At 39.4% G+C, this 13367-nt stretch overlaps 2 protein-coding genes across 2 annotated transcripts; one reads left to right on the forward strand and one right to left on the reverse strand.

Moving 5' to 3' along the window:
- Window positions 1-995: 995 nt before the first annotated feature.
- On the reverse strand, window positions 996-1526 carry LOC137255557 (uncharacterized). Its single transcript, XM_067792983.1, has one exon. The coding sequence runs from the start codon at window positions 1524-1526 to the stop codon at window positions 996-998; it is 531 nt and encodes a 176-aa protein (XP_067649084.1).
- A 6207-nt stretch (window positions 1527-7733) lies between these two features.
- On the forward strand, window positions 7734-12579 carry LOC137256257 (poly [ADP-ribose] polymerase tankyrase-2-like). The gene is made up of 2 exons (XM_067793989.1): window positions 7734-7775; window positions 11193-12579. Exon 2 carries the CDS (start codon window positions 11224-11226, stop codon window positions 12577-12579), a length of 1356 nt encoding a protein of 451 aa, XP_067650090.1. The 5' UTR covers window positions 7734-7775; window positions 11193-11223.
- The last annotated feature ends 788 nt before the right edge of the window (window positions 12580-13367 follow it).

A 13367-nucleotide genomic window follows, 5' to 3' on the forward strand; every position in this document is an offset into this window, starting at 1 on the left:
TTTTACATGTGTATTTTACCCGGATATGCAGCTTATATGGGCCTCTGAGTTTTTACTTGTGTAGATTGTGTATAATGCACACTGATGTGTTGAGTATTGTAATGATTGATCATAGTCCAGCGGCTCAATTTTCGAAGGTCTCTCAGCGCTAAGGCATTCATAAGTGACATACATTAACATTGACTTAAGAGTATCTTAGCGCCAAGAGAGCTTAAAAATCTAGGCCAAGATCTGTTTGATGCTAATACAATAATTGGATGTGGGTATAATTATGTACAAATGATTACATGTCAACTATTGTACAGCACAGTATCAAAAATAAACCATGATGCATTAAAACACACCTGTATCACATTGTTTTGGGGTTTTTTTTAGAGGCGTGAATACTAGACATTGTTCTGTCAAGTCAAAATAAATACATTATTTGCTTTACAACAGGTATTGAAGTTGAATTAGTTCCTGACTAGTTTTGGCATAAGTTTACAATAAAATGCACACACTTTCACCATTTTGTTAACAAGTGGTTTCACTTCCCAAGGAATGACGTTACTTAAAAGTCGAAAACATTTTAGTCTTTGTATAGCTCTCTCAACATGAATTTTAAGTTTTGCAATGCTTCTTGTCTTTTTAATTTCACTCACATTAAGTCTCTTTTTCTTACCCCAAGAACATTTTCGAGTAAATGGTGGCATATTTAAGGTAGCTCGCTTTCTAGTCAATAAATCACGAACATTGAAACCACTGTCTGCCATGATATCATCTCCAGGTTCAATGAAGTCTAAAACCCTGAATTCTCTGTAATATACCTATCTGAAGCATTACCACCATATAAGTCAGAGACAAACGTGAAAGTACCAGATGATGATATGGCAAGTAAACATTTCCCAGTACGAACTGCAAGTAGCCGCTTGTGCTGAAGGTGATCTAGGTTTTTGAAAAACGAACTCTGTACAGTCAATTATGGCTCGTGTTATAGGATGAAACTGCTTGAAAGACTATGGCATATATGTTTTAACCTGCAGTTTTGATGGCCATTTCAAAACATTATCAAAGGTTTGAGACATAAAAGTAGTCCATTTTGCAAATATCTGATTAACACGTAACGTTGATATTCCAAACACATCTGCTAAGAAATACTGCAAAAATCCTTGTCTCAGACGAACAAGAGTGAGAATAAATTCTTGATACATTGTCAACTTTCTACTTGGACCTGGACGACATCTTGAAGTATTTGTTATTTCACATGCAGCAGCATTGCCATTCAAGTAGTTCAAAACTGAACATTTAGAAACAAGTATGTTGGAGATGCCCAATAAAACAGCACAAGATGGTAATCCCGTATAAAACCTTACATGTTCATCATCTTTAACAACAGTTTCCAAAAACAAATCCCTAAATAGAGTTTCTTTGTCATCCAGTTTTTCAGTTTTACTATTAAGGTCCTCATTCATGATATGGATGTCAGACATTGTCAGATCTGTCTGAGTTCCAGCTTCACACATCCAGCTCTTCTCTTCATCCTTCATGACATAGTCATGATCGTCACTGATTATGGGTGTGTTTGATTCTATTGCACCTGGAGGAAAATGAAACGAATATCTTGAATCAATTAAGGTCAATTTGCTCTTTTAAAAAATAATTACTTGATCTACACAACATTTTCATTCTTTATTCAAACTATTTAAAATAAAGTTTCAACAAAATTTATCGTTTTAAGTTAAGTATTATTTATGAGTAGCTCTTTTTAAAAACTTATTTTCCTTGTTGGCTGAAGGACTGTGACCTCTCCGACTGTGTAGGGTATGGCGGCAAAGTCTCTGCTTCCTGATAAATTAGGTGGAACTTGTGTAGTTGCAAGCTCTTTGGTGGATTTCTTCTCATCCAAGGCCAGTGAAGAGTTTTGAGTAGCTCTATGAAAAAAATATAACTGATTATTTTCACGGGCACAGTGTTTTACAACAGAATATTTCTTATTTGCAAAAATAGAACGACTGTCTAAAATAATTCGATTTTATTATTCACAATTTGTATATTTACACTGAGCAGAAGTACGGCGAAAGTTGACAATAATTTTGAATTAAACGAAAAATTAAAATAGTCGGCTTTTCGACTCTATACTAATATTGAGTAACGTCCACCATAAAAAACCTTGGATCTGTTTACAGATCCGCGGCCAAACTCATTAAATTGTGTCAAAATAGAGGCTACAAGACTTTAAAAAATCAGTGAAAAATAAAGTATAAGTGTAAGTGGTCAACACCTTGGAGTGGAGGACGTTTTAAAGTTGTTATAAGGGAAAAGTGTCGGACAGTCACCACCGGGCAAAAAATGTCTTGAACATATCCGACTGTACTTGTTCGGTGCCCATGTAGAGCTTGCAGTGAATTCGTAGACCAGACTGGTTCGTACACGTGGAAATCCGGGGGATTCGTAGACGAATTGAGCGGTGGATTCGTAGACCAGACTGGTTCGTACACGTGGATATCCGGGGGATTCGTAGACGAATTGAGCGGTGGATTCGTAGACCAGACTGGTTCGTACACGTGGATATCCGGGGGATTCGTAGACGAATTGAGCGGTGGATTCGTGGACGTTAGTAAATGATGGTGGTGAATGTTAGTTAGATGTTATTATTAATTATGACATTAGTGTAAACGAAACGTGTAGTAGTTTGGTGAAATAAAACGATATATTAGGTAAGTATGATCTGTGTGTAAAAAAGACAATATGATGAGCGGCGTGCAAATAATAATCTGAGTTTTCTGAAATAAAAACCAAACTAAGTATGTAAGTATGATCAACATTCAACTACTGAAACATGTCCAGAAAGTAGCAGTTGAGTGGGTTGGTCACTTGAATATACACACAGTATTTCACAATCAAAACAACTCACTACTTCCTATTCCCACAAAATTGATCAACATTCAACTACACAGGCACAAGCCCAGAAGTAGCACTGGAGAAGGTGGATGGGTAATTAACAAAACGCAGTCAAAACTACTCATTAGTTCCTAATTAACATTCACAACAACTACGTGCAACCGAATGTTTTCGATGAATAAACAGTGAAAACTGTTTAACAATTTCATTATTTTCTTATTTGCGGAATTCGCCGACAAACAAATACCTATACATACAGTTATGCTATATAAAGCTCAAGATGGCTAAAAGAAATCAGTCATGTTATTGTTATTGTTCATAAAATATATTAAATTATCTCTCTTGTCACAACTCAGTAGCCTGTCTTTCGTACTATACGTTGCTTCACTTTTATTACGGCACTGAACACAAGGTGACATTTTTCACAACAAAAGAACAAAACAATCCCTACATCATCAAATACTCATCATCACAACAAATTTTGCATATAAATCTAAACACATTTACATAAAGAGGAATAATATTCGTCCCTTCTTCAATCACACTTTTCATGTCCTCAGCTGTTCCAAATTTCATACCGCTGAATAGCTTTGTATCACTGAAAACAAAACAATCTTCACAATATATAAGCCTAGTGGTTTATCAGAACTAATATGCTTGCAGAATAATATTATTCAATTATATGTACACGTCTACGAAATCACCGTCTACGAAACAGTCTGGGTTACGAAATCACCGCGTCTACGAACTGGTTCAGTCTACGAAAACACTGTCCGAGATTAATCCATCTTCTCCGAAGACTTGATGCCCTGATCTTGTTCGGGAAGGACAAAAAAGTCACCCCCTGCAGCCATGGGTACTTCTCCAGTTTATGCTGCTTTCGCGTCGATGCGGTACAACCCGGAACACAACAGTGATGAGACGGCATATTTACATTAGCGACGGCCTCGAAACAGCCCCACCTTCCGGTGACGTAACGACCCTTTTTCGCCTTTTCCAAAGAAAGCACTTACATAGGCACGTAATCCGAAACCTCCGTATTAGCGTGTTATCGGTTAATCCTTTCATCTATGTTTGTTATTTTAACTCACTTGATAATTTCTTTTGATGCACCTCCAGCCACATATTACACAACACGTGAAACATCAGACCTTGATTATTAGGTTGAATATTTAACACAGACTTGAGAAATGCTAGATGGGAATGATTGTCGTGTAATCTGAGTTGTGATACAACTTATACCTGTTATAAATTTATGAATTTGACCATCAAGTGAATGACGACAAATAAACAGTTGTAGATTTATATTTCCAAACAGGGTTCAAGCAGTTGAGTAGTGATCGCTCTATTGCATGCAAATGTAATTGCCTAAAACACTTAGGAGTCGACTCTGTTTGAGGACATGAACGGAACTTCATTGTTGCATAAGTAACACAGCAATGCAATTGGTGTATACTAAAGTTAAAAGTCTATGTCCCTTAAAACCTTTAGTACATGTTGTAATGACAAAGTGGGGATGGCTTAATTTTTTATTCCAGTATGTGAAATATGTGGTTTTAATATAATAGATCATGAGACATCACATTCTTTCTTGACATGATTGAATAGAGAGGTAAAAAACACAGAAATAGGATCAAACTGGATCGGTCGTTATACCACCGACGCTTCAGAAAATATGAAAAAGGGTAGTTAGTAATTTGCTTTTTAGTTTGGCAAGCACAACTGAGGTATTTCGGCATTCCGGTATTGAAAAGGCTTACATTAATGAAACACTTTATTACAACCAAACTGTAACTACATCCACCGATACTACTGCTTCCTTGCTCGGTTTGAAACAAGTCTGTCAAGGAAGACACCATGACAGAATACAAAGTCTCTTCAGCCCTATAGATCAGTATCGCCAGCATATTGTTCCAGTTTATATTCAATATCATTGATAACTTTACCTTTGATGTTTTCATTATTTCTTATGACGCAACCATAATATCTAGTAGAATTGACATAGCACACCAAGGCTTTGTGCTGTGCATAATTTCTACTTAATTATAACCATGTTGATTATTTTAATACTAAAAGAAAACGCATGTTACCCTTTAAGTAATGCACATACCACAATTACTCATTACTTGGTTTGATACATGGTGAATATGACAATAATCAAAATATGGCTTGTATGATAATAATAATATATTATTAGAAAAATCAACATGCACGCAGTTGTTTTTCTTAATAGAAGCCTTCTGGGGAATATGGAGGAGCAAGAGGGACCATGGATATGGCAGGATGCAGGAAAGATTGAAAATCACACGGAAGATTATTACAAAAACAAAAGAATTAGAGCTGTAAGTTCCTGAAACAGGACTATATGATACTACTTGTACCGATTTATATACATTCCCTGACACCAGGGTTTGAAACGCCCTGAGTCATTTTTCTGACATGCTATGTGCTACGTATTGTCACATCACAACATAACTGTAATAAAATAACTTTTTTTATCTGAAGTCATTATCCATCATCGCAATGTGTCATTATTTAATAAGACAAAGCACCCTTCCCTAGAATAAATGTTGGACATAACATTTAGAATGTATCTGTTGTTTTTTTCCCCAGAACCTCGCTAGCTGCTATTAACTGGACTGAGAAAGAAAGCAGAAGGTGGCTGCAGTCATAACCCCAGAATTGACATCGCCTGTGGTGTCCGACAAAGAGGGTTGTAACCTTGTCTACTCTGTTGGAATTTCACGGGAACGCGCGGAGCTGCTACACTATAAGATTTTACTAGACAATAAACGAATGGCTTCGTCATGCTCCAGAGCCAGGGCAAAAACGAATACCTTGCAACGCTTACCAACAAGATGCATTCAATCCCTGCCACCTAAAGATCTTCCAACCTGGGCATTGAGAATATGATTCAGGACAGTTAGGGATATGATATATTGCCTGAATGTACATTTGATTGTTTCTTGCATTCAGCCTGTTGCAAGAAACAACTACAGCGTTTTGTCACCATTCCATGACGCCCTCCAAACATTTGGGTTTTGAAAACATGTAACCCTGTTCCTAGAAAAATGATAAATAATATATATAGATATGCATGTGTGCAAGTCGTTCCTCTCTGAATAGAGAGAAATCTACTGACACCATTTGTGACAGTGTATATTTGCACCATTGAAACATCGATATACTATGAGGACAATGTGATGTAAATATACTGGTGTGATGTAAATATACTGGTGTGATGTAAATATACTGGTATAACTTTTAATTATGTGTGTGTATACTTACATGCTAGTGCTGTTGAGCATAGTTTCATGATAGTTTTTAAAACATTTTTTATGATGAATAAAGAGAAATCGACTGACAGTCTGACTGATTTTTGTTTTATGTTCAGGTGGTGTTGAGATAACGGAAGTGGAAATGTATTTGAATGTAATTCAATGTCATATAATTTATTCAGTCATCATTCATGTGGACATATGACTGCATGATAATAACTGACATCAGATATAGCCGCACAGATTCTGATGTACTGAAACTTATGGAATATGGTTACTGTGATTAATAGACACATTCATAGAAACGGAAATCAGTGGGCAACCTAATGTAATTAAGTAACTGAAACCAACCGAAAGTAGAGGATAGCGGGAAAACAATGGAACCTCTTTGGAATCTGGGTAAATGAAACGCGGTGGAAACTTACTGGAGTCTGAAGTGAGGTGATCTGGAACAACACCACAAACCGGTTTCGGTTTTTCCTTGAGGAAAGTAGACTCGTCTGCTGTTTAGGGTACCGGCATTGTTTCTGTACAACTACTTTGACTCGGATACAATTTTGTATACAGAAAGGTACCTGGGGTACATTTCTGTAGTACCTCTGGCGACATCAACCCCTTCAGCTCTAGTCACAGTTTCGGAAAAAGAAGATAGTATAAGGGCGCTTTTTCAGTATTTCTTTTTATTATTATGAACAGATGTTTCAGTAAATATGTTCATTTTATAGCCTAGTTGCCTGTCTAGCAACATGTATCTGATGTAGTGTATAGCCGTGGGTGTACTAAAGTATCGGCCGGCGTTTGACTGTGGTGTAGGTGAAACGAGAGACGAGAGACCTGCTCCCGGGCTCTGATCCCAGATAGAGCACACCACATAACCTGATATCTCTGTGGACCTGCCTGAGGTCTTGTGACAACAAATAGACCCAAACGCAGATTTTCCAGCTTCTAACTACGGACTAGTACATGATGTGAATGCTGGTCTGTGTCCAAAACCCTCGAGAATACCTTGTAACAGGATGCCAAGACTGGAAGATTGACAGATGGAGAGATTGGGCAAGACTTGATTACTTTATCTGCAATTACGTAAGTGAGTTGGGGCGAGAGTTTAGTAGTACACAGTTTTTTGCAATGTTCCAGCATGTCATGGCGGGGGACACTAGAAATGGCTTCAGACATTGTACCAATGTAGGCAGACATATGTCGTTGTACGAAGTGATTTTACCGTTACCTCCCCTAGTTTAATATAAACGTACAGCTACCGCGGCGGCAGTCTTACCCTTGCCTCCATTTTGGATTTCATAAAGTTGTTTTATCAAAAATAATTAATATGTATTTGTAGGCATGCGTTGTGAATACGAGCATTCAACAGCCTGACAAGATACTAATTTCATAGCTTGTCCTCCGTTCGCGCTGACACATCGGGATAGGTGTCATAATTGCTTAATGGATCACAGTGCAAGGTCAGTCAGATGTTTATATGTTAATGTGGTCAAGGGTCATGACCTTTCACCTGTGCCCGCTGTGGAAAGAGAACCACGACACAGATCGTTGCATTTCTGGCCGGGCAGCCAGCTGAGACAGAAGTCGGAAATCTACCCGTGATTAATTCCTAAACAGGTAAATTGTCATAGTTTATATGTGATTCGTTTTTAAGTGGTATTTTGTTCTCGATGACGAATGTTGATATATGACACTCATTTCATTCTGCTCTGGGAGTTTAAGAGTCGATTGTTGGTTTAAATGTGTTGTTGTTCTTCTTCTTGTTGTTGTGGCTGTTTACGGGGGAGTGTAGAGGGTTTATATGATTTTAGCACTTGCGTAAAACAGAGATTTTACTCACAAGATATCACGAATAACTGTATAAATATGACCTCAAGATGTCATCACGATCATAAAGTCGAACATGATGGTTGTAGCGTTCGCTCTTTCACACCGAGCTTAATGTGCAGCCTGTTGCTAATGGCGGCATAAGCCATACTCATTCACCTGACTCACTCACTCACTCACTCACTGGCTGACTGAATCTCTAATTCACTCACTTGTCTTACCTTAGACTAGTATATACTGACTTTTCTCCTGAATGATCTCGTGAAATGAATTGTTGAACTATGCCGTTATAAATCAGCTCCGTTATCTAATCTATGCATTTATTTACTGGTGTAATTTGTTCATAATTTGTTCAGTATTCTAAATTCATTCAGTGTAGTTAACAGTACTAAAGGTTCATTACAACTGTATTTATTGCGCTTTCCCCCTTGTAGCTGGGATGATACATGGGTGTAAAAGCATATTTGTCACCTTTAATTCTCTATATGACCACAATGGTCCCCCGACAGCCGTTGTATGAAGGTTCCTGGTCTGTCTCAGTCCCTGAACCACACTATTTTACTTGCAGCCAAACCGGCGCTGCAATTCTAAAGTCTGATTGAATGAAGCAAAGTCTGATTTTCCTAAAGTTTAGGGACCCCCTGGAGCGCCTTTTCAATTTACCTGAGTTAATTTGGTACTATCAAAATTATATAACATTCAGAGACTAAGCATTAGTCTACATGCATTAGTCCGAACGAAGACTTCTTCAGAGGGCACGGGGTCAGGTGCTTGACAATAGGTCAAGCTGCCATTGTTGACGTGCAGTGTTATCGGTCTGTTATATCATGGCAAGGGCGGATGTAGAGTACCCTGTCTCATAGCGCTGAATTACCCGGATGAACTGTACGACAAGCACCGCAATCCATAGTGTAATGACATCCCACTGACAATACAGATATTTTGTTCCATTAGTTATCCTATTAGACAAGGTACATCTGCAAATAATAAAGTTTAATTCAAAAACCTTAACAGAGCCAAGAGCAGTTTTCAATTTCAGCTTAAAGCCGAGGCAATATAGATTTGCCCAGTGCATTCTACTCATGTATTGTTATAGGGTCCAGGAGCCAGTCCATTCATTTCAGCACCCAATGAAACTGACTGAGACACGTAGATTGTGAGCGAGTGATTTTAGTTTTACGCCGCTCTCAGCAATATTCCAGGTATATGCCTGCCGTCTGTAAATAATCGAGTCTGCACCTGACAATCCAGTGATCTACAACATGAGCATAATCTGCACTATTGGAAACCGATGACATCTGTCAACCCAGTCAGCGAGCCTGAATACCCGGATCCCGTTAGTCGCATCTTACTACAAGCATGGCTTACTGAAGATAGGTTCTAACCCGGATCCGCACGGGTTCATGTAGTTACTAACAACATCGTTGATCCTCGCGTTGACTGTTTTGTTGTAAACATCGAGTGACGTCATCCTACTGTGTTTTCGAGATCTTCGATTCCAGCAATAGCGTCTCATCAGGAAGAGGCGACAGGGTAGCCTAATGGTTAGCTCACACCGAAAGCTCGGGTTCGATTCCCCACCTTGGTACATTTCTGGTGTCTTCTTCGTCTTGTTGCTGGAACATTACTAAAGGTGGCGTAAAATCTCCCTCACTCACTCTTAGCAGGGACTCTGCAGAATATCACTAGCCCACGGGTCAGTTTGGCTCAAAGATATCTATGATTGATGTTCTCACGTTGAACATTTATTTGACTGCATATGAAACCCGGTGAGATACCTGTTAGAATTGAGCCTCAGCAACCGATACGTGTCGTAAGAGAGTGTCAGATGGGATCGGATGGTTAGGCACACTGACTTGGTTGACATCTTATCCTAATTGCTTAAATCAAAGCTCATAATGTTGATCACTGGATTGTCTGGTCAAGACATATAGCTACGTGCGGCGTTAACCAAAAAACAAACAAACAATGGTTCCATATGAACACCACGTACCCAAAGGAATATAGAGGGGGCATTTTGTTCCAGGTGGCATCATGACCTTGCAAGCTTTTTATCTACCGCGCCCGTGAAGACCCAGGTTAAAATAATTGTCTTCAGTAACCCATGTTTGTCGTAAGTGCGACTAACGGGATCGGGTGGTCAGGCGCGTTGACTTGGCTGGGACGTCATCGGTTCCCAGTTGCGCAGATAAATGTTCATGCTGTTGATCACTGGATTGTCTGGTCCAGACTCGATCATTTACTGACCACCGCCATATAGCTGGAATATTGCTGAGTGTGAGGTAAAACTTCACTCACTCACTCACTCACTCACTCACTCACTCACTCACTCACTTTTATCTTTAGTCGAGTTGGCTAACCAGTTACGCAGGCCATCGAGGTGCTGATAGACTAACGCTTTGTCCCCGAATATATATAACACGTCACAATTTAATTCTGGACTCACATAGTCCAGAAACTCTCCGAACTGTGGCCACTCTCTTACGGGGGATTTGACAAATATAAACATGAATTTGTGCTAAGGATGAAAAATTGAAAATGAAAATCGAAAACTCAAAATTAAAAGTCGCTCTCCCACGGGCAGGCCCAATTATAAGTATTATGACACAAAATTAAACTTATTTATACTTAATTCAGCAAATTTAGAGCGATTTTAAAACAACTAGCCCATGGACAAAACATTTTGACACATCAGCGAGAATATTTACTTTCAATCAATATACATGTTTTGTTTTTTTCATGTTTTGGAGGTTGTAAATGAATGAAAGTACATTTTGAGCATCATTACACAAAACTGAACTCATTTTGACTTTTTTGGCCCATAGGCAATGCAAATTGTTTCAATTTATCCTCATCATTAAATTATCTTTTTCGTGCAACGGTTGTTGATAAACATTGGACTTTTCAGACAAGCATCCATTTCTAATATGGATCAATTTCCTCATCACGAATATCACTGTCTGCTGTTATGGTTGAAACGGAGAAGAGAGACTGGTATCTGGTCTTGTTGTTAACCAGGTCCTCCATCACTTGCTACAGTATGTGAAAGCCATTCTTTGTGAATCCCACAAGATACGTCTGGAACACTGTTAAACGTTTAAAAATATTTTTAGTTTTGCTTTGACCTATAATTTTCATTGGATGTTCTCTTGGATGGGCACATAAAACCTTTCATGTTCATGCTTAATCATTGCTCTGTGATTACAGATACTAAGCTACGACACAGGACTCGAACCTAATGGCCCTGCAGACAATGGTCAAGATCCTTCTGCCTCAACACACAGTGGACGCCGAGTCTGGTGATGAAGATGAAGCTTGTCGTTCGGAAACATCTCAAGAGACACAGCCACATGCGACCCCTAATCAATATCAACATGTCCACTTACCTCGGATGGATGGACACGTCACCTCCCAATGCGCCACAGACAACGAGCAAGAAGCTGTACTTCGTCATGGTGGAATGATATGTGTTTCGTGTGATGATCTGATTCGCAGTGTCGCGTTTGGTGACTGTGAAACGGTACAGCGATGTTTAGCGTCCACGAAAGGGGTGAAACAGTCATTTAGTAAGTCACAAGCATTATTCATCGCTGCTAGATCAGGAAATACAGTGATGTTTGAGATGTTATTGGAATATGGCTTTAACCCGACGGTGGCTCTTACACACGGACAGAGGCCCATACATTATGCCGCGTACTATGGAAACATCAACATTGTTCAGCTGCTGCTGCAGAAGACTCCGTCGGTGTCCTTCAGAGATAAGATGGGCCACACCCCTCTTCATTATGCTGTGGATACTACACGGGGCAACAGAGACATGATCGTGTTTCTTGTAGAGACGTTCAGAAAACTGTGTCGAAAAAACGTTCACGGGACGACGTCGGATGTCGTCAATGACGTCAGTTGCACCGGATTAACGCCATTGCGGGGGGCTATTTGGAGAACTAAGGTTGATCATGTTAAATGTCTATGCGAGCTTGGAGCAAAGCCTACTTTCGAAGATTGTCGTATGGCTGTGCTAAAAAGAGATGTGGTCATCCTTTCTTATCTTGTACAGAGGAATGCTCCTCTGGTTCAGGAAACGTCGAGTTATTCCCGTTGTATCCGGACTGACAAGACAAACACACACTGGAATGTTATAGTGAAAACACAATCAAACGCTAACCTTGATGGCAACACTGATAGTTCAACGTCAGGGAAGCCATATTGTAAGCGGAAACGACAAAGCGAGCGAACATCCAAGCAAGCAGACGACACCGTTCATCTAGCAGACGACAGTCTGTTACGTCTAGCTTGTGATATCGAAAAGCCACATAAGCGTCGAGAAATTATCCGAGTGCTTTTCAAGGGTGGATACAACATCGCTAATGACTTATCGTGGATCATGGAATCTGACCTTCCAGTGTTTTCGGGTCGTGAGGGAGAGGCATTCCGTCAATTCTTGATAGAATGTTCCAATGTGCGATCTCTTCAATATCTCTCCTCTCTAAGAATCCGCCATCTCTTGGGTTCATCTTTGTCTTCTACTGTATGCAGGCTCCCTGTACCAGAGAGTATCAAGAATATGATACGACTGAAGTGGTACACCATGTAGACCACGGTGAATGGTTGCAGAAATACTAAAGCTAGAGAAAATAAATTGCATATTATTATTTATCTTACCTCACACATAAATGTCGTTTTCTGATTGGCTAAGCGTTCTTCTATGATTTTCAACGTACTCCACTTACAAGCGAGGTACATTTCAATGTGCAAACTGAGAAAATTTTCAGCCATATCGTGACGAATTTTGTCTCTACATGCTTACACGCACTCTGCAAGACAAACGCTTATTGTCTGAACATATTGGCAGTTACAAACAACCTCATTATACTGAAAATGAAGTCCATTCTGAACCAATTATACTCCGAGACTTGTTTCATTTTAGACAACAGCACTAAAACAGATTAATAACGCCCACTACCACACGAACGCTAACACTCTAGGAATGTTTTTGTCAGTGAGCTCAAATGATTTTTGAAGTGTTCTGTGCTACGGATGTTTGAGTGAATGAGAAAAAAAATGTCACCATTAATGTTGTTATATAGATTTGCGTGGCTAGATATGACCAGTGATCACCTAATCGAAAGTTGCTAGCTACTAACTGCCACATATCATAGCGGCCCCAATGTAGAACGAAGTGACACGGGGATGCCCGAGGCACCTCATTGGTTAATCCGGTACGTCACATAATGACCTCACACTCCGACTCGCGTTCTGGCACAAGCTATTTAGTGAAAGTTACATATATTTTACATGCTGTACAAGCTGCGTACATTTTCCTTCTATCTATAAAGGTAACTATCGAGCATGGTTTGTTCAGAGATGATCTTTGCTTGTGTG

Source organism: Haliotis asinina, chromosome 11 (assembly GCF_037392515.1).
Source record: "Haliotis asinina isolate JCU_RB_2024 chromosome 11, JCU_Hal_asi_v2, whole genome shotgun sequence".
NCBI classification, from domain to species: Eukaryota; Metazoa; Mollusca; class Gastropoda; order Lepetellida; family Haliotidae; genus Haliotis; species Haliotis asinina.

Coding starts and splice junctions, on each gene's coding strand:
- LOC137256257 (XM_067793989.1), top strand. CDS start 11,224: ATGGCCCTGCAGACAATGGTCAAGATCCTTCTGCCTCAACACACAGTG.
- LOC137255557 (XM_067792983.1), bottom strand. CDS start 1,526: ATGAAGGATGAAGAGAAGAGCTGGATGTGTGAAGCTGGAACTCAGACA.